General features: G+C 43.7%; 1 protein-coding gene across 3 annotated transcripts in view; it reads right to left on the bottom strand.

The window, feature by feature from the left end:
* VPS50 (VPS50 subunit of EARP/GARPII complex) overlaps nucleotides 1–26,593 on the bottom strand; it is a 202,727-nt gene that overhangs the window by 159,872 nt on the left and 16,262 nt on the right. For all 3 annotated transcript variants that reach the window (XM_073582038.1, XM_073582040.1, XM_073582037.1), the window contains exons 3-4: nucleotides 11,616–11,738; nucleotides 7,448–7,519 (exon numbers count right to left, since the gene is read on the bottom strand). In XM_073582038.1, the coding sequence (XP_073438139.1) occupies nucleotides 7,448–7,519; nucleotides 11,616–11,738 (195 nt within the window). The remainder of the gene's footprint in view (nucleotides 1–7,447; nucleotides 7,520–11,615; nucleotides 11,739–26,593) is intronic.

Below are 26,593 nucleotides of genomic sequence, written 5' to 3'. Positions count from 1 at the left end.
CTTATGGTAGATGGCCTCAGCATCCAGGGGGTCTGTCGCCGCCCTCCCTTCATCCAGATCACTGTGATTGGCTGTTGAAATCGAAACAGCTAATCACAGCGCTTCTCATTGTTTCGTAGTTCACCAATCAACACTCGTGCTTGCTTTTTGTCTCTAAGCCCCCTTTGCGCCAGCTCCGTATTCGCATCCTACAGCCGCCAAACTTTGATAAGTTGACATAGTTCACTTATCATAGCTTGTGCTTGCTGAGTTCCTTTTTTTTTTTTCACCCCCTCTTTGCGCCACCTGACTACAAGTGTAAGTGCTAATCCCTGTCCGATCTCTCTTCATCCCCACCCTTCCCCCTCTTTTTACCCCCTCAATCCCCCTTTGCGTCGCCTCTGTGCCCACATTTAGCAGCCCCCTTTGCGCCACTCCGTATTCGCATCCCACAGCCGCCAAACTGTGATAAGTGACATAGTTCACTTATCATAGCTTGTGCTTGCTGATTTCCTTTTTTTTTTTTCACCCCCTCTTTGCGCCACCTGACTACAAGTGTAAGTGCTAATCCCTGTCTGATCTCTCTTCATCCCCACCCTTCCCTCTTTTTACCTCCTCAATCCCCCTTTGCGTCGCCTCTATGCCCACAATTAGCAGCCCCCTTTGTGCCACTCCGTATTCGCATTCCACAGCCGCCAAACTGTGATAAGTGACATAGTTCACTTATCATAGCTTGTGCCTGCTGATTTCCTTTTTTTTCACCCCCTCTTTGCGCCACCTAACTACAAGTGTAAGTGCTAATCCCTGTCCGATCTCTCTTCATCCCCCCTTCCCCCACTTTTTACCCCCTCCATCCCCCTTTGCGCCGCCTCTGTGCGCACATTTAGCAGCCCCCTTAGCGCCAACTCCTTATTCGCATCGCACAGCCGCCAAACTGTGATAAGTGACATAGTTCACTTATCAGAGCTTGTGCCTGCTGATTTCCTTTTTTTCACCCCCCCCTTGCACCACACCTGTACGCACACCCAGCAGCCGCCACTGAACTTTGATAAGTGACACCGTTCACTTATCAGAGCTAGGGCCTGCTGTTTTAGACTTTTCTTTTCACAGGTATTTTTCTCCCCATTTCCTTTTTTCTTTTAGCTTTTTCTTTACAGGATAGTGTGCACCAATCACTAGTTCCCCCACACCTACACATAGTTGTAAATAAAGTACACCCAAGCACCACTTTCACAAAAAATGTCCCGCCCATCGCGTTCGTCCCAACAGCGCTATTCAATGGAGGAGGCATATTCTTACCTTGCCTCCGACACTGATAGCGAGGATGACGATCCGACTTTTCTTTATTTTTCGGATTCTTCATCCTCTTCCTCTTCCCCCTCCTCATCTTCCTCCTCGGGTCCTGCGGAACCGCCACGCAGACGCTCCAGGACAAAAGATGAGGCAGCGCCCACCATGCCCGAAGCTGATTCAGTAGACCCTGTATGGACTTCGCCCCCCGAAAATTACGAGCCACTGATTCCTGATTTTGTGGCAGAATCAGGAATCAAGTTTGACACTACCGGCCTCACAGAAATAGACTTTTTTAAAGTCTTTTTCTCTGAGGATTTTGTTAACCTCATGGTGGAGCAAACTAATTTGTACGCTCGTCAATTTTTGGCGGAAAACCCGATTTCAACATATTCCAACTGGTCTCCTGTGGACGCAGTTGAAATGAGGCAGTTTTCGGGCCTGGTCCTCCACATGGGGATACTGAAGAAGCCGGATATTCAGCAATATTGGAGTGTTGATATTTTATACAACACTCCAGTGTTCCGAATGGTCATGGTCCGGACGCGTTTTGAGGCCATCCACAAGTTTCTGCATTATGCACTGTGTCCCGCACGAGATGACCCCAACTTTGACCGTCTGTTCAAAGTTCGGCCGGTCATCGAACACTTCAACAAAAAGTTTGCTGAAGTGTACATGCCACAAAGGAACATCAGCGTGGATGAGTCCTTGGTCCATTTCAAGGGAAGGCTCGGATTCCGTCAATACATGCCCAGTAAGAGGGCCAGGTACGGAATCAAACTCTACAAACTTTGTGAGAGTACCTCAGGGTACACTCACAGGTTTAGAGTCTACGAAGGAAAGGACACCAGGATTGAACCCCCTGAGTGTCCCCCTGTCCTGGGAGTGAGTGGGAAAATTGTGTGGGATTTGATTCACCCACTGCTGGATAAAGGTTATCACCTCTACACTGATAACTTTTATACCAGCATCCCACTCTACAAATCCCTCTCTGCGCGAGGTACCGCAGCCTGTGGTACTGTCCGCAAAAATCAGAGAGGCCTTCCGAAGACGCTACTTGGGCAGATGCTCAGAAAAGGTGAGAGCAGAGCCCACCCTGCTGGTGGTCAAGTACAAGGACAAGAGGGATGTCCATCTCTTGACCACCATACACGGTGATGACAGCACCCTCTGCACTGTACGGGGTACCTCCACACAGGTCAGAAAACCGACCTGTGTAGTGGGGTACAACAAAATCATGTGGGGCGTTGATCTCTCCGATCAATACCTCCAACCGTACAATGCTCTCAGAAAGGCAAGGGCGTGGTACAAAAAGCTGGCCGTGCACATCGTACAAATGGCAATGCTCAACGCATTCCTGCTGTCAAAATGTGCACACCCCACCGATACGTCGTACCTTCATTTCCAGGAGGTAGTGGTTAAGGTCCTGATGTTTGGCGCTCAGGAAGGAGCGGGTCCCAGTACTTCCGGAACTGAAGGTGCTCGTATCGTACCAGGTCAGCATTTTCCGGGGGTGGTCCCGCCAACTGGTAGAAAAGGTACGCCGCAAAAAAGGTGCCGAGTGTGTTACAAAAAGAGAATACGCAAGGACACCATTTACCAGTGCGACACCTGCCCCGAAAAACCTGGCCTGTGTATGAAGGATTGCTTCAAATTGTACCACACCTCCATGCACTACTAATTTACATTAGTGTAGTTGGGGACACATCTAGATTTGTTCTTTGGGGGTCCAGTATACAAAATGATGTCTCATGTGGGTTTTTTTCCTGTTTAGGCACATCAGGGGCTCTGCAAACGGAACATGACGCCAGCAGACCATCAAAGTCTGCATTCCAAAACGTCACTACTTCCCTTTCGAGCCGCGACATGTGCCTAAACAGTTTTTTCCCACATGTGGGGTACCAGCGTACTCAGGTCAAATTGGACAACGTCTTTGGGGTCCAATTTCTCCTGTTACTCTTGGGAAAATTAAAAATTGGGGACTAAAAATAATTTATGTGGAAACAAAATAGGATTTTATATTTTCACGCCCGGGCATTATAAACTTTAGCGAAACACTTGGGGGTTCAAAGTGCTCACCACACATCTAGATAAGTTCCTTAGGGGGGTCTAGTTTCCAAAATGGGGTCACTTGTGGGGGGTTTCCACTTTTTAGGTACATCAGGGGCTCTGCAAACGGAACATGACGCCCGCAGACCATTCTATCAAAGTCTGCATTCCAAAACGTCATTACTTCCCTTTCGAGCCCTGCCGTGTGCCCAAACAGTGTTTCTTCCCCACATATGGGGTATTAGCGCACTCAGGACAAATTGGACAACAACTTTTGGGGTCCAATTTCTCCTGATACTCTTGGGAAAATAACAAATTGGGGACTAAGAGATCATTTTTGTGGAAAAAAAAAATAATATTTTTTTCACGCCCGGGCATTATAAGCTTTAGCGAAACACTTGGGGGGTTTAAAGTTCTCACCACACATCTAGATAAGTTCCTTAGGGGGTCTAGTTTCCAAAATGGGGTCACTTGTGGGGGGTTTCCACTGTTTAGGTACATCAGGGGCTCTGCAAACGGAACATGGCATCAGATTTCAATTTCAGCCAATTTTGGGCTGAAAGTGTCAAACGGCGCTCTTTCCCTTCCGAGCCCTGCTGTGTGCCCAAACAGTGTTTCTCCCCCACATATGGGGTATCAGCGCACTCAGGACAAATTGGACAACAACTTTTGGGGTCCAATTTCTCCTGATACCCTTGGGAAAATACCAAATTGGGGACTAAATGATCATGTTTGTGTAAAAAATATGATTTTTTATTTTTACGCCCGGGCGTTATAAACTTCTGTGAAGCTCTTGGGGGTTCAAAGTGCTCACCACACATCTAGATGAGTTCCTTAGGGGGTCTAGTTTCCAAAATGGGGTCACTTGTGGGGGTTTCCACTGTTTAGGCATATCATGGGCTCTCCAAACGGAACATGGCGTCCGATTTCAATTTCAGCCAATTTTAGGTTGAAAATGTCAAACGGCGCTCTTTCCCTTCCGAGCCCTGCTGTGTGCCCAAACAGTGTTTCTCCTCCACATATGGGGTATCAGCGCACTCAGGACAAATTGGACAACAACTTTTGGGGTCCAATTTCTCCTGATACCCTTGGGAAAATAACAAATTGGGGACTAAACGATCATGTTTGTGGATTAAAATATGATTTTATATTTTTACACCCGTGCGTTATAAACTTCTGTGAGGCCCTTGGGGGTTCAAAGTGCTCACCACACATCTAGATGAGTTCCTTAGGGGGTCTAGTTTCCAAAATGTGATCACTTGTGGGGGGTTTCCACTGTTTAGGCACATCATAGGCTCTGCAAACCAACATGGCGTCCGATCTCAATTTCAGCCAATTTTAGGTTGAAAAAGTCAAACGACACTCCTTCCCTTCTGAGCCATGCCATGCGCTAAAACAGTGGTTCCTCCCCACATATGGGGTATCAGCGTACTCAGGACAAATTGGACAACAACTTTTGGGGTCCAATTTCTCCTGTTACCCTTGGGAAAATAAAAAAAAATGTTGCTAAAATATCATTTTTGTGACTAAAAAGTTAAATGTTAATTTTTTCCTTCCACGTTGCTTCTGCTCCTGTGAAACACCTGAAGGGTTAATAATCTTCTTGAATGTAGTTTTGAGTAGCTTGAGGGGTGCAGTTTTTAGAATGGTGTCACTTTTGGGTATTTTCTGCCATATAGACCCCTCAAACTGACTTTGAATGTGAGGTGGTCCCTAAAAAAAATGGTTTTGTAAATTTTGTTGTAAAAATGAGAAATCGCTGGTCAACTTTTAACCCTTATAACTTCCTAATAAAAAAAAAAAATTTGTTTCCAAAATTGTGCTGATGTAAAGTAGACATATGGGAAATGTTATTTAGTAATTACTTTGTGTCACATGTTTCTCTATTTTAAGGGCATAAAAATTCAAAGTTTGAAAATTGCAATATTTTCAAATTTTTTTCCATATTTCCGTTTTTTTTCACAATTAAACGCAAGTTATATGAATGAAATTTTACCACTAACATGAAGTACAATATGTCACGAGAAAACAATCTCAGAATCGCCTAGATCCGTTGAAGCGTTCCAGAGTTAGGACCTCATAAAGGGACAGTGGTCAGAATTGTAAAAAAATGGCCCGGTCATTAACGTGCAAACCACCTTTTGGGGCTTAAGGGGTTAATGAATAACTAAGCAAATATTGAGTAAACATTATAAAACAGTACAAGCAAAAAAATAAATAAAATACAATATAAAAATGCAAAAAAAAAAAAAAAAAAAAGGTTCCAAAATGTCAGGATATCGGTGACATAATGATCGATGCTCCGTACAAATCCCCGGGAGCGCAAATATGAAATTACAAGCCTGAAATGACATCCTAATTCAATTTAGTAAAATGTTACCGCCTGGCAGCGAATTTCCAAATCTACATGCACGTCTCGTCTCATTCCGTAAACGTAAAAAGATGCAACTTGTTTATTTTTCAGAAATGAAGAATATCATTTAGAACTAGAGCGGAGCGCGCTCTGTAAAGCGGGGGGAAGGGATTGATTTTTTTTTTTTTTTGTGCAAGAAAAAAAAAAAAAAAAAAAAAAGCTTTTCCTTTTGGATTTTACAGGGAAAATAACTCACGCCGGAGACAATTACATTTATTGGCAGCTTTGCATTATACATGACGTCCTTAAAGAGACGCTGCCGCTGCTTTCTGATCTGGCCTCTCAAGCCTTCAAAGCTTTACATCGTGTAAGTGTCACATCGAATTAAAGGGAATTTCACTCCAACATCCAGAGCTGTCATAACTAATTCATACCAGTCATATACATAAAGTGCTCAGCTCTGCAACCAGAGCACTAGAGGTACGAGCTCTGGAAAAGGGGGCAGATGCACACAACAGGCCAGATTGGCGTCACTTAAAGGGGCTATACATAAAATTCACTGGCAGGTCAAAAATCAGATGCATGGCATTTTCAGGGGGTCACGGGGAGCGATCATTGGCTCATATGCTACTATATGCGCATACAAAAATAATAGCTACGTCTGTAAATTATATGCAAGGCATTTTAACCCCTTCCATGCAGCAGGCAACTAATTTTTCTTCTTTTAGTTTCTATGCTGCAAAAAATTTTTTTTTTTTCTTTACTTCTCCAAACCACAAAGTCAGCTTTTTTTTTCTTTTTTTTGAGTAGGACGATTTAAAATTTTTTAATGCCACCAATTAATTTTTTTTTTTTTTTGCCTTTTTGGTGTAAAAATTTTCTTTTTCATATGTAGCTTTCTATTGCATTAATTTTGGATGGCGAGGCAACAAATGAATTAACTGTTCTATCTTATTTATTATTCTATAATTATTTTAGTACTTTTTAACTTACCAAATGTGCAGTTTTGACTTACATTTTATAAGAGGAGATTTGCTCCTTTTTATATTTTTTTTCCCCATTTTCGAAAATGTTTAATCTATTTTTCTTCTATTTCACTAGAGAATTTGAACCTGTTTTCGTTTTATCGGTTAAAATACATTTACTTTATAAAGGCTCCCTTAACAATAAGTTAATTTCAGGTTGTTTCAATTCTGGGATCTCCAGCAATCAATTTGATCAGGGAAGCGGGAGTCCCATCTCCCTGCACTGCCCCCACTGGAGAAACTGGATATTACACAGCTCACGTTAAAAATCAAAACCACGTTTTCAGAATCTTCCACTCCAGAATGACAATTTATTTATTTATTTTTTTTTTTATTTATTTTCCTTTAAGAATTAGGTCAAAGCGATCGGTACGTAGGGAAAGAACATGGTAAAGTATTTTGTTTTTGTTTTTTATGCTCTGGGTTTGATCTTATATATCAAGCTTTGTTTCCCCATCACTTTTTATATAGAATTACTGGAAAGTAACGGAGCGCTTTCCCGTTCTGCAGCGTCTCGTGGGCTCGCGGATTGCGATTTCGTTTGAGATGTAAATTGCTGCATATCCATGCCAAGTGGGCTTTAAGATGTGCTTACCCACTGACGCCCCCCCTCTTAGCGCTTCTCTGATAAAGCTGCCTACATTGTGGTATCTTCTCTCCCCGGTGTATAAAGCCTGGCAGGATTAGAGCACGCCTAATAATAGCTCAGCCCTAACAAGAGAGCGGAGCAACACGGAAGCACCGGACTTACTGCAGCCTGCTGTCTCTTCAGCTTCTCTCTGTATTCCTCAATCTCTGGCAGCGTGAGAACTGGGGGCAACTTCTACACCGGGGGGGGGAAACAAAAACACCATCATAATCCTGAGCCGCAGAAATCAGACATATACCGCAGCATACCAAACACAGTACACCTACACTGCATTTAAGTCTCATTCTAGCACTATAAGGCTACTTTCACACTTGCGGATTTTTTTGCGCTGCGCTGTGTGCGCAGTGGAAATGCGCATTAAAAACGCATCATGCGGTTTTAATGCGTTTTCTTGTTTTTCGCGCATGGTTTTTACAAAAAAAAGCATGCATTTTTAAGCGCTCCCATAGACTTTAATGTGTTTTTGGGTGAATTCCGTGCGCATTGGGTGCGCATGCGCTTTTTTGAGACAGGTCGGATGCAACAAAAATGCAACAGGTTGCATTTTGTGCGCCTGGGCGCACACTACAAAAAAACGCATGCGCATACAAACGCGTACAAACGCATTGACAATGCGCACCCATGTTAAATATAGCAGTATTATATAGCAGTTATATTCTTATACATAGGGGGCAGTATTATAGTAGTTATATTCTTATACATAGGGGGCAGTATTATAGTAGTTATATTCTTGTACATAGGGGCAGTATTATAGTAGTTATATTCTTGTACATAGGGGCAGTATTATAGTAGTTATATTCTTGTACATAGGAGCAGTATTATAGTAGTTATATTCTTCTACATAGGGAGCAGTATTATAGTAGTTATATTCTTGTACATAGGGGCAGTATTATAGTAGTTATATTCTTGTACATAGGAGCATTATTATAGTAGTTATATTCTTGTACATAGGGGCAGTATTATAGTAGTTATATTCTTGTACATAGGAGCATTATTATAGTAGTTATATTCTTGTATATAGGGGCAGTATTATAGTAGTTATATTCTTGTACATAGGAGCATTATTATAGTAGCTATATTCTTGTACATAGGAGCATTATTATAGTAGTTATATTCTTGTACATAGGGGCAGTATTATAGTAGTTATATTCTTCTACATAGGGAGCAGTATTATAGTAGTTATATTCTTGTACATAGGGGCAGTATTATAGTAGTTATATTCTTGTACATAGGAGCAGTATTATAGTAGTTATATTCTTGTACATAGGAGCAGTATTATAGTAGTTACATTCTTATACATAGGGGGCAGTATTATAGTAGTTATATTCTTGTACATAGGAGCAGTATTATAGTAGTTACATTCTTATACATAGGGGGCAGTATTATAGTAGTTATATTCTTGTACATAGGAGCAGTATTATAGTAGTTATATTCTTGTATATAGGAGCAGTATTATAGTAGTTATATTCTTGTACATAGGAGCAGTATTATAGTAGTTATATTCTTGTACATAGGAGCAGTATTATAGTAGTTATAATCTTGTACATAGGGGTAGTATTATAGTAGTTATATTCTTATACATAGGAGCAGTATTATAGTAGTTATATTCTTGTACATAGGAGCAGTATTATAGTAGTTATATTCTTGTACATAGGGGTAGTATTATAGTAGGTATATTCTTGTACATAGGAGCAGTATTATAGTAGTTATATTCTTGTACATAGGAGCAGTATTATAATAGTTATATTCTTGTACATAGGAGCAGTATTATAGTAGTTATATTCTTGTACATAGGGGTAGTATTATAGTAGTTATATTCTTGTACATAGGGGCAGTATTATAGTAGTTATAGTCTTGTACATAGGAGCAGTATTATAGTAGTTATATTCTTGTACATAGGAGCAGTATTATAGTAGTTATATTCTTGTACATAGGAGCAGTATTATAGTAGTTATATTCTTGTACATAGGGGTAGTATTATAGTAGTTATATTCTTGTACATAGGAGCAGTATTATAGTAGTTATATTCTTGTATATAGGAGCAGTATTATAGTAGCTATATTATTGTACATAGGAGCAGTATTATAGTAGTTACTGTATATTCTTGTACATAGGAGCAGTACTATAGTAGTTATATTCTTGTATATAGGGGCAGTATTATAGTAGTTATATTCTTGTACATAGGAGCAGTATTATAGTAGTTATATTCTTGTACATAGGAGCAGTATTATAGTAGTTATATTCTTGTACATAGGAGCAGTATTATAGTAGTTATATTCTTGTACATAGGGGCAGTATTATAGTAGTTATATTCTTGTACATAGGAGCAGTATTATAGTAGTTATATTCTTGTACATAGGAGCAGTATTATAGTAGTTACATTCTTATACATAGGGGGCAGTATTATAGTAGTTATATTCTTGTACATAGGAGCAGTATTATAGTAGTTATATTCTTGTATATAGGAGCAGTATTATAGTAGTTATATTCTTGTACATAGGAGCAGTATTATAGTAGTTATATTCTTGTACATAAGAGCAGTATTATAGTAGTTATAGTCTTGTACGTAGGGGGCAGTATTATAGTAGTTATGTTCTTGTACATAGAGGCAGTATTATAATAGTTATATTCTTGTACATAGGGGCAGTATTATAGTAGTTATATTCTTGTATATAGGGGGCAGTATTATAGTAGTTATGTTATTTTACATAGGAGCAGTATTATAGTAGTTATATTCTTGTACATAGTCCCACATCACTTATTGGCAGCTTTCTGTGTACACTGTGCATAGGCAGAAAGCTGCCAATCAGTGGCGGGGGCGTGGTTGTACTACCTGGAAGCAGGCTTAGGCCTGTTTCACACACAATTTTTTTTCCTCAGTTAAAATCCGCTAAAATGGCGGACAACGGATCCGTTCCTGTACTGACCACAAAGGTTTGGCACCGGACCGTTGTTTTAACGGATCCGTCGAAGGAAGAATTTTAAAGGAGAGAGAGATAAAGAGAAGGGGAGAGAGAGAGAAGGAAAGAGAGAGAGAGAGAAAAGGAGAGAGAGGGAGAGAGAGAGAGAGAGAAGGAGAGAGAGAAGGAGAGAGAAGGGGAGAGAGAGAGAAGGGGAGAGAGAGAGAGAGAAGGAGAGAGGAGAGAGAGAAGGAGAGAGGAGAGAGAGAAGGAGAGAGAGAGAAGGAGAGAGAGAGAAGGAGAGAGAGAGAAGGAGAGAGAGAGAAGGAGAGAGAGAGAAGGAGAGAGAGAGAAGGAGAGAGAGAGAAGGAGAGAGAGAGAAGGAGAGAGAGAGAAGGAGAGAGAGAGAAGGAGAGAGAGAGAAGGAGAGAGAGAGAAGGAGAGAGAGAGAAGGAGAGAGAGAGAGAGAAGGAGAGAGAGAGAGAAGGAGAGAGAGAGAGAAGGAGAGAGAGAGAGAAGGAGAGAGAGAGAAGGAGAGAGAGAGAAGGAGAGAGAGAGAAGGAGAGAGAGAGAGAGAGAAGGAGAGAGAGAGAGAATTTTTTTCAGCCGCCAGAACAGGGTTTAGGGTTAAATTTGCGGCCGAGGCAAATCCTCTGGGCATGCGCAATGTAAAATGCGGATCCGGCCGCCCAAAAAAACGTTGCATTGTCCGTCCAGACTTGTCGGCGGACGCCAAAATTTTGGCGGATCCGCAAATAAATGGATCCAACGGATGGCCATCCGTTAGGATCCGCCGGTAATGCAACTCAATGGGAAAAAAACTGATCCGCCAAGCAAAATGGCGGATCCGTTTTTTTTGCAAAAAGGCGGATCTTGACTGATTTGAAAAAAAATGATGTGTGAAACAGGCCTTAGGCCGGGATCATACACAGCGAGATACGGCCGAGTCTCACAGGTTAAAACCAAGCTCTGGCACCGACACCCCGGAGCGTGCAGCCGCACAGCAATACATGGAGCTGCAAGCTCCGCTCCGGAGTGCCGGTGCCAGAGCTTGGTTTTAACCTGCGAGACTCGGCCGTATCACGCTGTAGTGTGACTCCGGCCTTAGCAGTAGTCTAGTTATAATCTCATGCGGATAGATCTGTGGTTTTATAAAACTGCACTGGGCCGGCCAGTAAGTGATACATCGCTGGAGTCAGTGTCTCTGCCCATGCATCATGCTGTTGCCAGATTAGCAAGCAAAAACCTTTGGGAACGACTGTTTTTAAGGATGCTAGTTAACAATCTGAATGTACATTTATATATTGCCTCTGATGAACCTCAATGAACTTGCGCTGTATACCCATGATTGTTATATAGCGGTTGCTTACCTCGAGCTCATACTTCATAATGTCAAGAGAGTCATTTGAAAAATAAATCTCTTCGATGCTGTTGATGAGTTCTTGCTCGGCTAGAGGATCAGTCGCCTGTTCCCGGGGCTCTCGCTGCTCTTCCTGTAAATAGAAGATACCAGTAAACACTAATAATCGCAGCCCGTAGAGAATACAGCACTTAATAGTGAGGAATTACAGAGGTGCACTATAAATCACCAGCAGCAGACACGGGTCTACCCCCCCATACCGAGATAGATGGACCATTACTTCTAATATTTAAGAATTCCTTAAAGGGAAATTGTCGGCAGCATTGTGCTCAGTAACCTACACACAGTGTCAGGTCGTCCACCCAGCCTGACAGCTATCCAGTCTCCGTCCACCCAGCCTGACAGCTATCCAGTCTCCGTCCACCCAGCCTGACAGCTATCCAGTCTCCGTCCACCCAGCCTGACAGCTATCCAGTCTCCGTTCACCCAGCCTGACAGCTATCCAGTCTCCGTCCACCCAGTCTGACAGCTATCCAGTCTCCGTCCACCCAGCCTGACAGCTATCCAGTCTCCGTCCACCCAGCCTGACAGCTATCCAGTCTCCGTCCACCCAGCCTGACAGCTATCCAGTCTCCGTCCACCCAGCCTGACAGCTATCCAGTCTCCGTCCACCCAGCCTGACAGCTATCCAGTCTCCGTCCACCCAGCCTGACAGCTATCCAGTCTCCGTTCACCCAGCCTGACAGCTATCCAGTCTCCGTCCACCCAGCCTGACAGCTATCCAGTCTCCGTTCACCCAGCCTGACAGCTATCCAGTCTCCGTCCACCCAGTCTGACAGCTATCCAGTCTCCGTCCACCCAGCCTGACAGCTATCCAGTCTCCGTCCACCCAGCCTGATAGCTATCCAGTCTCCGTCCACCCAGCCTGACAGCTATCCAGTCTCCGTCCACCCAGCCTGACAGCTATCCAGTCTCCGTCCACCCAGCCTGACAGCTATCCAGTCTCCGTCCACCCAGCCTGACAGCTATCCAGTCTCCGTCCACCCAGCCTGACAGCTATCCAGTCTCCGTCCACCCAGCCTGACAGCTATCCAGTCTCCGTCCACCCAGCCTGACAGCTATCCAGTCTCCGTCCACCCAGCCTGACAGCTATCCAGTCTCCGTCCACCCAGCCTGACAGCTATCCAGTCTCCGTCCACCCAGCCTGACAGCTATCCAGTCTCCGTCCACCCAGCCTGACAGCTATCCAGTCTCCGTCCACCCAGCCTGAAAGCTATCCAGTCTGCACCCACACAGCCTGACCGCTATTCAATCTCTGACCACACGTATATATTGATAACTATGGTCACCTATGAATACCCACCTATGTCTGGGCTCCAGGACCCACAGGAGTACAAAGGTGGCTTTCAACCTGACAGCCAGTTACCATGGCAATCCAATCGGCATTTTGTGATCATATGGAGAGGCGAAAGCTGATGGGCAGCGGAGTCAGAATTCCAAAGGGTTAAAGCTACTTAAATGCTGCTGTGAGATAGAGCTATAGTCGCTGCTGTTAGAGCCAACAGCATAACACAGCTGACACCCGTAGTGTGGATTCTTTAGTGTTCGAGCAATGAGACTATGGGATTCTTTACTGTACGAGCAGTGAGACTACAGATTTTTTAGTATATGAACAGTGAGACCACAGACTCTATATAGTAAGACCATGCATTATTTATAGAACAAGCAATGAGGCTTTTTAAAGGGTATCTGTCACCCATTTTTTGCCGGCACTGACATCAGGGGCTTATCTACAGCATTCTGCAATGCTGTAGATAAGCCCCCAATGTAACCTGAAAGATAAGAAAAACAAGTTAGATTATACTCACCCAGGGGCGGTGCGGTCCGGTACCTCTTATCTTCATATGATGCCGTCCTCTTCTTTTCTTCCTGTCGTGGCTCCTGCGCAGGCGCACCTCTTACGGTGCCTGCGCACTGCAGTATTCTGCTCTGCCCTCAACAGGGCAGAGCAGTGCGCCTGCGCAGGAGCCACGACAGGAAGAAGAGGATGTCATCGCATGAAGATGGGAGGCGCCGGATCGCACCGCGACACCCATCGGACCGGACCCCCCGCCCCCCGGGTGAGTATAATCTAAGGGGCCCGTCACACATAGCGAGATCACTAGCGAGATCACTGATTTTGTGACGCATCAGCGATCTCCTGTGTGTGACATGCATCAGCGACCGCCCCCCCCCCCCCGCCGGGTATCGTTGATCGTTCAGGATCGTCCTGGGCCATTTTTTGATCGCTGGTCTCCCGCTGGCCGGCATGCATCGCTACGTGTGGCAGCGGGAGACCATCGATCAGCGAGCTCCCAGCGCTGTAAGCAGACATCCAAGGTAAATATCGGGTAACTAAGTGCGCACGGCGCTTAGTTACCCGCTGTGTACCTTGGATACCAGCGTGCTCGCGCTGGGAGCTGGTATCCAAGGTAAACAGCGGGTAACTAAGCGACGCGCGCGCTTAGTTACCCGATATTTACCTTGGATACCAGCGTCCTTGCTGGTCCTAATCGCTGGTGTGTCTGCCTGTTTGGCAGCTCACCAGCGATCATGTAGCGATGACCAGCGATCCTGACCAGGTCGTATCGTTGTCGGGATCGCTGGTGCATCGTTTGGTGTGACAGGACCCTAATGTTGATTCAGAGAACAACTCAGATTGCTGCATGTGGAGTTGGAAAATAACTTTTCCCACGAAATGGGGTAAGTGACGACTACCTCATGGTGGTTTTTTGCCTTCCTCTGGATCCACATCTTAGGTTATAGGTTGGACCTTATAAAGTTCTGAACCATGTAACTATATACAGCCCATAACTAACAAACGAAGGTGAAGTCTGTATTTTTTAAAAAAAAGCTAAAGCATGTAAACACGAAATATATTAAATTTAAATTGGATTACTGCTCTAGAAAATAGGAAAAAAAATGAAGATTCTTAGAGCTTAATTTGTCCAATTCCTACATGCCCAGCAGCCAATGACCAAGTGACTTTCTTATGCTGGGAACCTATCTAATGTAATTTCTCTCCTCGTACATTTAAAAAAAAAAAAAAATTACAGAGAGCAACTTTATTTGTTCATTATGCATGGAGATGGCTTTTCTTACTATGCACCTGTTCTGACGAGTGTTCTGTTTGGAAGGGACATTCTTTTGTTATTTATATATAGGCTCTATGACTGAGCGCTCCATCACTCAGCCTCTGAAGGTATTAAAGTAGGATCCTACCTACGTATGTAAATGTAGGCTGAGGAGAGGATTCACATTAGGATAGGTTCCCAGCATAAGAAGGTCGCCTTGTCGTTGGCTGCTGGGCATGCATGAATTGGACTACGGTAATTATTTGCTAAGTATCTTCATTTTCCTATTTTTTTGAACAGTAATGCAATTCAAATTTCATATATTACATGTTTAAATTCTTTAGGGTTAAAAAATACAGAGTGGAACTCCATTTGTTAGTTATGTATGGAGATGGCTACACTTAGTATGCACCTGTTCAGACCAGTGTTCTGTTTGGAAGTGATGGTCAGTCTTTTGTTATTTATATACAGTCCACAGTCAGCAGCTTCCAGTGTACCCCTCGTGTAATGAGAGAAAAACCCACAATGGCCACAGAAATAAATTGAATCTGACAAAAGTAATAATATATCAAAAATCTATGAATATGAACAAATGAAAGTCAGACATTGCTTTCACATGCTTCCACAAAATAAAAAAAAATAAAATAAATATAACTCATGAAATAGGCCTGGACAGAAATGATGATACCCCTGAAAATAATGTGACAAAAGGGACATGTTAAATCACGGTGTGTCCACTAATTAGCATCACAGGTGTCTACAATCAGTGAGTGGCCTGTATAGAGGCTACAGATACTCACTGTGCTGTGTGGTGACATGGTGTGTATCACACTCAACATGGACCAGAGGAAGCGAAGGAAAGAGTTGTCTCAGGAGATTTGAAAGAAAATTATACACAAACATGTTACAGGTAAAAGTTATAAGACCATCTCCAAGCAGCTGGATGTTTGTGTGACTACAGCTGCACATATTATTCAGAAATTTAAGCTCCATGGGACTGTAGCCAACCTCCCTGGACGTGGCCGCAGGAGGAACATTGATGACAAATCAAAGAGACAGATAATACGAATGGTAAGAAAAGAGCCCAGAAAAACTTCTAAACAGATTAAAGGTGAACTTCAAGCTCAAGGAACATCAGAGTCAGATCGCACAATCCATCGTTGTATGAGCCAAAGTGGACTTCATGGGAGACGACCAAGGAGGACACCATTGTTGAAAAAAAATCATAAAAAAGCCACACTGGAATTTGCCAAACTACATGTTGACAAGCCACAAAGCTCCTGGGAGAATGTCCTATGGACAGATGAGACAAAAATTGAACTTTTTGGCAAGGCACATCAGCTCTATGTTCACAGATGGAAAAATGAAACATATCAAGAAAAGAACACTGTCCCTACTGTGAAACATGGAGGAGGCTCTGTTATTTTCTGGGGCTGCTTTGCTGCATCTCGCACAGGGTGTCTAGAATCTGTGCAGGGTACAATGAAATCTCAAGACTAGCAAGGGATTCTAGAGAGAAATGTGCTGCCCAGTGTCAGAAAGCTTGGCCTCAGTGGTCTTGCAACAGGATAATAACCCAAAACAGACAGCTAAAAACACCCAAGAATGGCTAAGAGGAAAACATTGGACTATTCTGAAGTGGCCTTCTATGAGCCCTGACCTAAATCCTATTGAGCATCTTTAGAAAGAGCTGAAACATGGCGTCTGGAAAAGGCAACCTTCAAACACGAGGCAACTGGAGCAGTGGGCCCAATTTTTTTTTTTTTTCATAAAAAGACGACTCCCGGCCGCACATTTACTGTTGCCTGGTGACAAGACTAAATTATGATATAAAATCCCATAGAGTTCCTTGTGGGAAAATCAGGAGGTGAAGAAGCAAGTGATTCATGTGCGTCCTTAACACTTTCAGAAGCTGAACGGCAACTAATTGAGCAGCGGAGGCTGTGAAGCCGTTATTCAAAGGGGCTCGTACTTGTGTGATTGCAATCTTATTTCTTTGTCAGCCAGCTAATAGAGCGGGAAGACAGAATGACATATCCCAAAGAACTGGTGCACGATCCTAAGCTGGAGAATACCTAATGAGACTGCGCACCCTTATGCAGTGTTTCGCATCCTAACGATATATGCTATTAAATCCGTCCACACACCTACTGCAGTATTATTCTGCCAACCCGCCAGCCAGCATCACCGAGTCCTGCAAATACGTGGTTCCTGGGAGGCGGTGGGAGTGATTGTGGGTCACATTGTGGCAACATTCCATTACTTAAAGGTCCCTTTACACTGCACGATCATTGCAAACGTTACTCGTTCATGATAATCATGCGGTCTAAACAGGCTGCCGATCACCCGATGAAGGAGCAAACTGCTCGTTCGTCGGGTGAAATGATCTTTTGTGTTGCCCAAAAGATCATCGTTCCCAGCAGCACATCTTCAGACCTGCGCTCCCGAAAGCATTGTAGGATCTATAACTGATCGTTTCGTGAGTATCTAAAGTCGGGTCGGCATGAGTAAACCGGCTAGTAAAAATGGCCACCGATCGGAAGTTGGTGAGGGCCGCAGGGTCGAACCGTCTATACGAACCCTGAGACACAAATCCAACTACCAATGTCATTGGAGAGGTGTTTCCACCTCTCTGTCAAAAATTGGCAGAAAGAAGGGAACAGTTAAAAAAAAAAAAAAAGTAAACGCTACTTAACAACTGAAGCCCCCAGCCGCTCCAAGAACCACTGACAAGACCATACAGTCATCTGACCACACCATACAGTCATCTGACCACTGAGCCACTTTTTGGCTGTATGATCAGGTGACTATGTATGAACAGGACGTCATTTCCAGTTGTGGTGGTTCTGCAGGGGCGGTTCTGGTTGCTCTGCAGGGGTGGGGCTTAAGAATACTATATGTTATCCAGACATAGTGACATATATACAGGTGTTCCCGTGGCTACGGCTACTCTACAGCGAGACTGAGCTGCATTTATGTTGCACCAAAGCCTAAACATTGCTAGCTTCCCCCCACTGTGGTATCAGCCATGATCAGCAGTTATGGCATTACAAGTAGTCAGAGTTACTCAAGCTTCATAGAAATGCACAGACCCGGCTCCAGCTCCTTGGCTGATCTTACTTGGTTTTACTTAGAATTCAACATGGCATCCGATCTACGACCTCGGGGGGGAGTGAGACACGCTAGTGGTTTAGTTGCCTAAGTTTCCCGGAGAACTCCTCCACATGGATTTTCAAAGCAATAACCAGTGATCGACTCCCAGTAACCGTTTTTCCACCGCTCCATCAAAAACACCATCCGTCTCACTAATATAGACAGATAAAGAGCAGGAAACGTCTCGCTAAGCTGATCCGTAGAAACCATAAAGAGCGGAGGTCACCGCGTCCAAGCCTAAGCCGCAAATCATCTATAAATGAAAAACTTGTCTGTGCATATAGATCGTGCTATGCTTCATTCTGCACAAGATAAAATAAGCCGGCAGTGAACACATCCTATAAATATATATTATATATATATATCTCATATAGGATGTCCACCCAACAGACCTTGATATCCACTAACAAGATTGAGTTTACTGAAAGAAAAAAAATCTATATAATATACACACAAACCAATTTTCTGTCTTACAAAAATGCTTTATTCTGAGGAAAAGAAAAAAAAAAAACCTGAGGCTGGTGTACTTACTGTGAAAAAGTCAAGTCAAAACAACAGTATAATACATTCTTGCAAATTTAACCTCAGTCTCCACCAAAGCTAACTGACGGCCTCTTTGTGTCCTGCCTCCCTGCTGCTGCATCTCCATCCACCGAGCCCGACAGTTCCTCAGGACTCGTACAAGCGCAATATAGCGTGAAACGTCCGTTGTCCAGCACATTTTCACTTATAAGCCTGCCTGCTTTGGTTTTACATGATTCCGTAATAAAGGACAGTTTTTATGGGACAATGAATGCCCAGTTTTTCTTTTCTACGTTGATGTTGGACATTTGCTGCATTTTTTCATTGGATCTCGGCGCCCGTGTCCCTGGAGTTTGTTGTTGCCTCGTTATCCCGGAGCTAAGCAGCTGTGCCGGTCATTTGCTTTCTTCTATGCCGGTATTTGCTTCTTTAAAATATCATCAGACTTAAGGGCCCGTCTCACATAACGAGATCGTTAGCGAGACCGCTGATACGTCAGAGATTTTGTGACGCAACAGCGACCTTGCCAGCGATATCGCTACATGTGACACATAGCGGCAACCAACCCTCCCGTTGGATATTGCTGATCGTTCTCAAATGTCCTGGACCATTTTTTGATCGTTGGTGTCCCGCTGGCCAGCACGCATCGTTGTGTTTGACGCCGACGAGCGACCTCGTTGGCGACGCAAAACTCAGGGACGCAGGTGGGAGTCGTCAGAATCGCTGCTGTGTGACAAGGACCCAACGACCGCCGAGGTCGTTATACAGATCGCCGGATCGTTGCGGAGTCGTTGGATAGATCTGCCTGTTTGACAGCTAACTAGCGACCATATAGCGACGTACCACCGATCCTTACCAGGCCGTATCGTTGTCAGGATCGCTGGTGCGTCGCTATATGTAACGGGACCTTTAGGCCTCAAATTCACTCAGATTATCTTAAGTAGTCTATTAAAATCTGCTAAAGTCAAGACACTATTTTCAGGAATTTTGCAAGTTTGTAAACTTTTGATGCACTAGAATTATCATTATTTATTATGCAAAGGCCTTCTGCTCGATCTCGATCCATGGCGACTTGATGGATGAACGCTCTGTAGGAAGATCGATCTTGGGTAAGCCTAGATGGGACCACCAAGGTCTTCTCTTCCGTTATCTTGATTGTATCAAGCCGTTGGGTCCCTGCTCTTCCTCTTCACCTTCTTCCTTCTATTCTTTCGACTATCATCATTTTCCGGTGATTGCTCTCTTCGTAGGATGTCTCCAACGTAAGCAAGTCGTATCTTGGTGATCCTTTCTTCCACTGACATGTATGGCTTGATTTGTTCCTAGATTGATTTATTTGTTCTTCTTCCCATCCATAATACTGATAACATCCTTCTCCAGCACCACATATCGAAGGCAATGATTCTTAGAATGAGACTTAAAGAATAATTAGATTTATCTAGAACTAGCTGAAGAGCCCGGCGCTGCCCGGGCATAGTAACTAACTGTGGTTACTTATAACAAATTATAATTATCCTCCATCCCATAGTCCCGTGCCCATATACCCATCATGCATATCCACGATCCGATAGGCCCGTGCCCATATACCCATCATGCATATCCACGATCCGATAGGCCCGTGCCCATATACCCATCATACATATCCTCCATCCCATAGTCCTGTGCCCATATACCCATCATACATATCCATGATCCCATAGTCCTGTGCCCATATACCCATCATACATATCCTCCATCCCATAGTCCTGTGCCCATATACCCATCATACATATCCATGATCCCATAGTCCTGTGCCCATATACCCATCATACATATCCTCCATCCCATAGTCCTGTGCCCATATACCCGTCATACATATCCTCCATCCCATAGTCCCATGTCCATATACCCATCATACATCCTCCATCCCATAGTCCCGTGCCTATATACCCATCATACATATCCTCCATCCCATAGTCCCGTGCCCATATACCCATCACACATCCTCCATCCCATAGTCCCATGCCCATATACCCATCATACATATCCTCCATCCCATAGTCCCATGCCCATATACCCATCATAGATATCCTCCATCCCATAGTCCCGTGCCCATATACCCATCATACATATCCTCCATCCCATAGTCCCGTGCCCATATACCCATCATACATATCCTCCATCCCATAGTCCCATGTCCATATACCCATCATACATCCTCCATCCCATAGTCCCGTGCCTATATACCCATCATACATATCCTCCATCCCATAGTCCCGTGCCCATATACCCATCACACATCCTCCATCCCATAGTCCCGTGCCTATATACCCATCATACATATCCTCCATCCCATAGTCCCGTGCCCATATACCCATCATACATATCCTCCATCCCATAGTCCTGTGCCCATATACCCGTCATACATATCCTCCATCCCATAGTCGAGTGCCCATATACCCTTCATACATATCCTCCATCCCATAGTCCCGTGCCTATATACCCATCATACATATCCTCCATCCCATAGTCCCGTGCCCATATACCCATCACACATATCCACGATCCCATAGGCCCGTGCCCATATACCCATCACACATTCTCCATCCCATAGTCCCGTGCCCATATACCTATCACACATCCTCCATCCCATAGTCCCGTGCCCATATACCCATCATACATATCCTCCATCCCATAGTCCCGTGCCTATATACCCATCATACATATCCTCCATCCCATAGTCCCGTGCCCATATACCCGTCATACATATCCTCCATCCCATAGTCCCGTGCCCATATACCCGTCATACATATCCTCCATCCCATAGTCCCGTGCCTATATACCCATCATACATATCCTCCATCCCATAGTCCCGTGCCCATATACCCATCATACATATCCTCCATCCCATAGTCCCGTGCCTATATACCCATCATACATATCCTCCATCCCATAGTCCCGTGCCCATATACCCATCATACATATCCTCCATCCCATAGTCCCGTGCCCATATACCCATCATACATATCCTCCATCCCATAGTCCCGTGCCTATATACCCATCATACATATCCTCCATCCCATAGTCCAGTGCCCATAAAAATTAATAAATAGTAGAAAAAAAAAAAGACTAAATCTCATATTTTCCACAAAAATGGCTCTGAAATAAAGCGTAATAAATAGTCAGGTCTCTATAACATGGATAAATACGATTTTCCGTCATGGGAACCAGCCCAGAGACAAGTCATCAGATATAATTTAATTCAATGGGACAAGATTGAGTAGAACAAAAAAAAGATTTTTCATAAGGAAACGGGAGATGAAATGCGTTTCCCTGCCGCAGTGGAGTCACACAACGCTTATTGACATAGTGATGTACGAAGCGAGACCTCCCCCTGCTGTCCTAAAAAGACTATGGCTAGAAGAACAAGTCTAAAACAACAGCGATGTATCAGCTACTTAATCTCAGAATGGCCTTAACCCCTTACAAAAATGGTCAATTTTTATTTTTACTTTGTACTGTGGATGGTAGAGTTATTTTTTTTTTTTTTTTACTTTTGTGTGAACACAGATGTGGGACAAGTTGTATTTTATTTTGGGACTACTGTATGCCAGGGTTTAACCACATCTTACAATCTCCAATTGGCTTGCCTATTATAACTACAGAAATAAGTCTAAAAAGATTCATGCATGCAGGGAGGAGAGGGGAACCGGCTGTCCAAAACAGCAAGACTCCTCACTCCCCCCAAAAAACATAACAATGATGGCTTACTTCTGTCCTTGTATATAAAACAAACAAAACAGAAATATCAAACTATAAAACAAAGGACAAAGTCTGCCACCAATAGATCAAGCTACAGTTATAACCCCGCCCCTGAGGATCCTAAATCATACATCTAAGATAAAACTGTAAAGTAGACACAGCCTAAATATATATGCGCATGTTAATGGTACATTACTCAAGTAAAAAACCAAAACGTGTGAAAAGGAGAGTCTTCCTTGCCTCATTTCTTTTTCTTGGATTTCACCCCCCTGTAGAAGTTACTACTACTAAGACACAAATGAAATAAAACAAAATACTGATGTATCACAAGCAAGGAAAGGCAAACAGTCTTCAAATACTCATATATGTAAAGGATCCCTTCACCCTGGGACTAAAAAGTGACTTTATTTTTCGGGTATAATCACCCACCACTACTTAAGATTGCCCCCATCAGTGGCATGGGGGTGCAGTGGTAAATCTAAACATTGTATATCCAGGGGAAGCAGGAGGGGCATGGCTTAGATTTACCTCTACGCTTCCCATGCCCCTTCCTTTGATGGCCATCTTTGAAGCTGGGGGAGGAAAAACACCTGGATTGGAGCAAAGGAAAAAGCAGACTGGAAACAAAAGGCACCAAGTAAAGTTATGAACGACGCAAACTTCATGGTCACTTTAAAATAGAAAAACATGGCCTGATCACTACCAGGGAAAAATGGCGCAGTCTTCAAGCATTTAATATTGGGCTGTTTTCACATTTGTCGTGTTCTACACCAAGAGCTTGCATTGGGGGTCTCATCTGAATCCCCCAAAAAACTTGATTAAGACAGACTAGGCATGGTCCCCAAAAGGATGTCCATAGGGAGTAGGTAGGAGTTGAGAACCACGCCCACTTGGCTAACAAAGAAGAGCTATATGGCAGGAACGTAAAAGAGCAGGAAAAAAAGAAAAAGATTGCCGGATTCGAGAAATCAGTGGCATTCGGCAATAACACGCCATCTTTGTGGAGACACGAGGGTCAGTGGGTGCTCACATGCTCACGGGCCAGAGCTCATCCCACTGAATGCCCATACTCCTCACCCACGGGCACAACACTACTCAGACAACACAAGATGAGGGTAGCATATGTCAACAACATATAGTACATTCCCAGCAACTACTCAATGGTGCAAATGGCAGAATCTCACCCATTCGCTGGCTTGCCGGGGATTAGAACCTCAGCGACTTTGGGGAATCCAGGACCAACTACCCCAACCAGTAGCACCCCTCTTTTGGCGGGCAACCACAAAGAAGAGGTAGGACCATGACCGAGCACAGCGAGGTATGTGGACAGGTGACCGGCTTGTCCCAAGCTGGTTTCTCCCAAGAACTTTGTGGGCTCAGTGATGGACAGTGGAGCAGATCGGTATTCCACCAGCTGGAATCGTGGGTACTGTAGAGTCACAAAGGTGACAAGGGCAGGGCCCTTTTATATCCCATAGCTCTCATTACATGGCATTGTCCCAACAGGATTGAGGAAAGGTGGGGGGAGGCAATCTCTCATTGCTAGATTGATCAATTGGACTGCATATTTGTCCTCCAAGTTGTGCAGACTAGTACATCACAGGAGGCTGATGCAATACGTAATCATCAGGTATTCCACAAATTAAGATACAACAGTCAACGGACAGAGCACATCAAACAAAGGCTCATGGTCCCTTGACCTAATGAACAAAGGAACAGTACGTCTGGTGTAATTGAGAAAATTTCACCCCGGCACCAGTGGCCACATTGACGCTGTATCGTCACAATCTTTTCTATATAACAGCTCGGAGTCAATGAAAGGAATATAAAATTTGGAGCAATTTGTAGAGCCTGCAAGCATCGGTCTATATTACTAAGACTGCAAAGTTACAGCGAACTTCACTAAAGGACATTAAGGAACAGTCTGGATGTTAGAACAAAAACAAAGAGGAACGTGGGCGTAAATGACCGAACATAGAGTCAAGTAATGAGCCATTCACTTTTATCTGATGGTTCATTTTACTTGATTGCTGTTTATGGATCTCACAAGGAGCATTTCTTCCAGGAAATCACCTCTTTTAACAAGTAGCTGCTAATACACGATTAAAGGGTTCAGAAAGTCACAAAGAAAGTATTAAAAGTCCCACTTACACAGGGGAGCAATTATATAACTTATTACACTGCTCCGATACATAAATAAGAAGTTTTACACACGGGCTCATCTCTGGCCAATATTTTACCAAGTTTAGTTTTAATTTATTCAACTGCTCTGGGAAAATGAAAGCTGCACTGTGATCTGCTGCAAGTGATTGCACCAGCAGAATAATGATTGCAGCTCTGGGGTATAATACAGGATGTAACTCAGGATCAGTAATGTAATGTATGTGCACAGAGCGTGCACGAGCAGAATAGTGAGTGCAGCTCTGGAGTATAATACAGGATGTAACTCAGGATCAGTAATGTAATGTATGTACACAGTGACTGCACCAGCAGAATAGTGAGAGCAGCTCTGGGGTATAATAAAGGATATAACTCAGAATCAGTAATGTAATGTATGTACACAATGACTGCACCAGCAGAATAGTGAGTGCAGCTCTGGGGTATAATACAGGATGTAACTCAGGATCAGTAATGTAATGTATGTACACTGTGACTGCACCAGCAGAATAGCGAGTGCAGCTCTGGAGTATAATACAGGATGTAACTCAGGATCAGTAATGTAATGTATGTACACAGTGACTGCACCAGCAGAATAGTGAGTGCAGCTCTGGAGTATAATACAGGATGTAACTCAGGACCAGTAATGTAATCTATGTACACAGTGACTGCACCAGCAGAATAGTGAGTGCAGCTCTGGAGTATAATACAGGATGTAACTCAGGATCAGTAATGTAATGTATGTACACAGTGACTGCACCAGCAGAATAGTGAGTGCAGCTCTGAAGTATAATAAGCATAAGAGCCCTAGGCACAAAATAATCAATAATCACTAATTCAGAATATTTGCAAAGTTGTCGTCTCATTTTTCATTTTAAATCCTTCCAAACAAAAAATATATCATACTGATTACTGTATAGAAATGTAGAGGTAAAAATGGTATCCTGTTGAAAAAAAAATTGTATGATCAGTACAGGATCAGTAATGTAATGTATGTACACAGTGACTGCACCAGCAGAATAGTGAGTGCAGCTCTGGAGTATAATACAGGATGTAACTCGGGATCAGTAATGTAATGTATGTACACAGTGACTGCACCAGCAGAATAGTAAGTGCAACTGTGATGGTTACGTGTGACTCTTCCCCAAAAACCAGGGGAAGAGTTTTGAGGAGATCATTTGCATATTCCCAGTGCCTTCTGGGATAAGTGAAGAGTCTCTTCGAGCTCAACGATCACTGGGTTTTGGCCGTTGCAGCTGAAAAGAGGAAATCGGAAAAACTTTGGCTCATCTTTCATCGTTTTTAAGAAATCTCAATATGGAAGAGGCCAGGAGCCATTTGGTGAGCTGCATTTCTTGCTACATGTTCACAGATTTACCAGTGGAAAAGCCAAACTTCACATGCCACAAATGCAAGCTTGTGTCCCTGTTGGAGGAAAAGTTGCAAAATCTCGAAGAGAGGTTAGCTACGTTGAAGATCATTAAGGAAGGTGAAGAGTTCTTGGACAGAGCAGAATTATCTCTTCATGTTACAGAAAGAGAAGAAATTCGAAGTGCACCTGAAGAAACAGAGGAATGGAGACATGTGACCCAGAGAAGCAGGAGGATCAGGAGGCAGTCAGCACCCATACTGCTCAGAAACCAGTACCAGGCTCTCACGCAGGAAAATGATGAAGATATACATCAGGATAAGACTTTGCCAACAAACAGCAACCTTGTACGCCCTCAGAGTCCTCCTGGATGGAGAAAGAAAAATGTTGTGAAGAAGAAACGGAGAGTGGTGGTCATGGGGGATTCCCTGTTGAGAGGAACAGAGGCCGCTATCTGCAGACCGGATATAACTACAAGAGAAATGTGCTGTCTTCCAGGTGCAAAAATTAAAGATGTGTCTGACAGGATATCAGGACTCTTCAGACCTACAGATGACTACCCATTCCTGCTACTACATGTGGGGACAAATGACACCGCAAGAAACGACCTGGAAACCATCTGCAGAGACTTTGAAGACTTAGGCAAGAAAGTGAAAGAACTGGGAGCACAGGTGGTCTTCTCTTCCATCCTCCCAGTGGATGGCCATGGAACAAGGAGGTGGAATAAGATTCTGCAGGTGAACAACTGGCTACGTCGATGGTGCCGTCAGCAAGGATTTGGATTTCTGGATCACGGAGTGAACTACTTATACGATGGACTACTTGCTAGAGATGGGGTGCACCTTACGAAGACTGGAAAGCATGTATTTGGAAGTCGCCTTGCTACACTTGTAAGGAGAGCTTTAAACTAGAACAACATGGGAAGGGAAGCAA

This window comes from Dendrobates tinctorius, unplaced genomic scaffold, assembly GCF_039654945.1.
Source record: "Dendrobates tinctorius isolate UK_male_01 unplaced genomic scaffold, ASM3965494v1 ptg000070l, whole genome shotgun sequence".
Taxonomy (NCBI): domain Eukaryota; kingdom Metazoa; phylum Chordata; class Amphibia; order Anura; family Dendrobatidae; genus Dendrobates; species Dendrobates tinctorius.
Note: the sequence above shows the minus strand (reverse complement) of the source record. Positions and strands in the feature narration are given on the sequence as shown.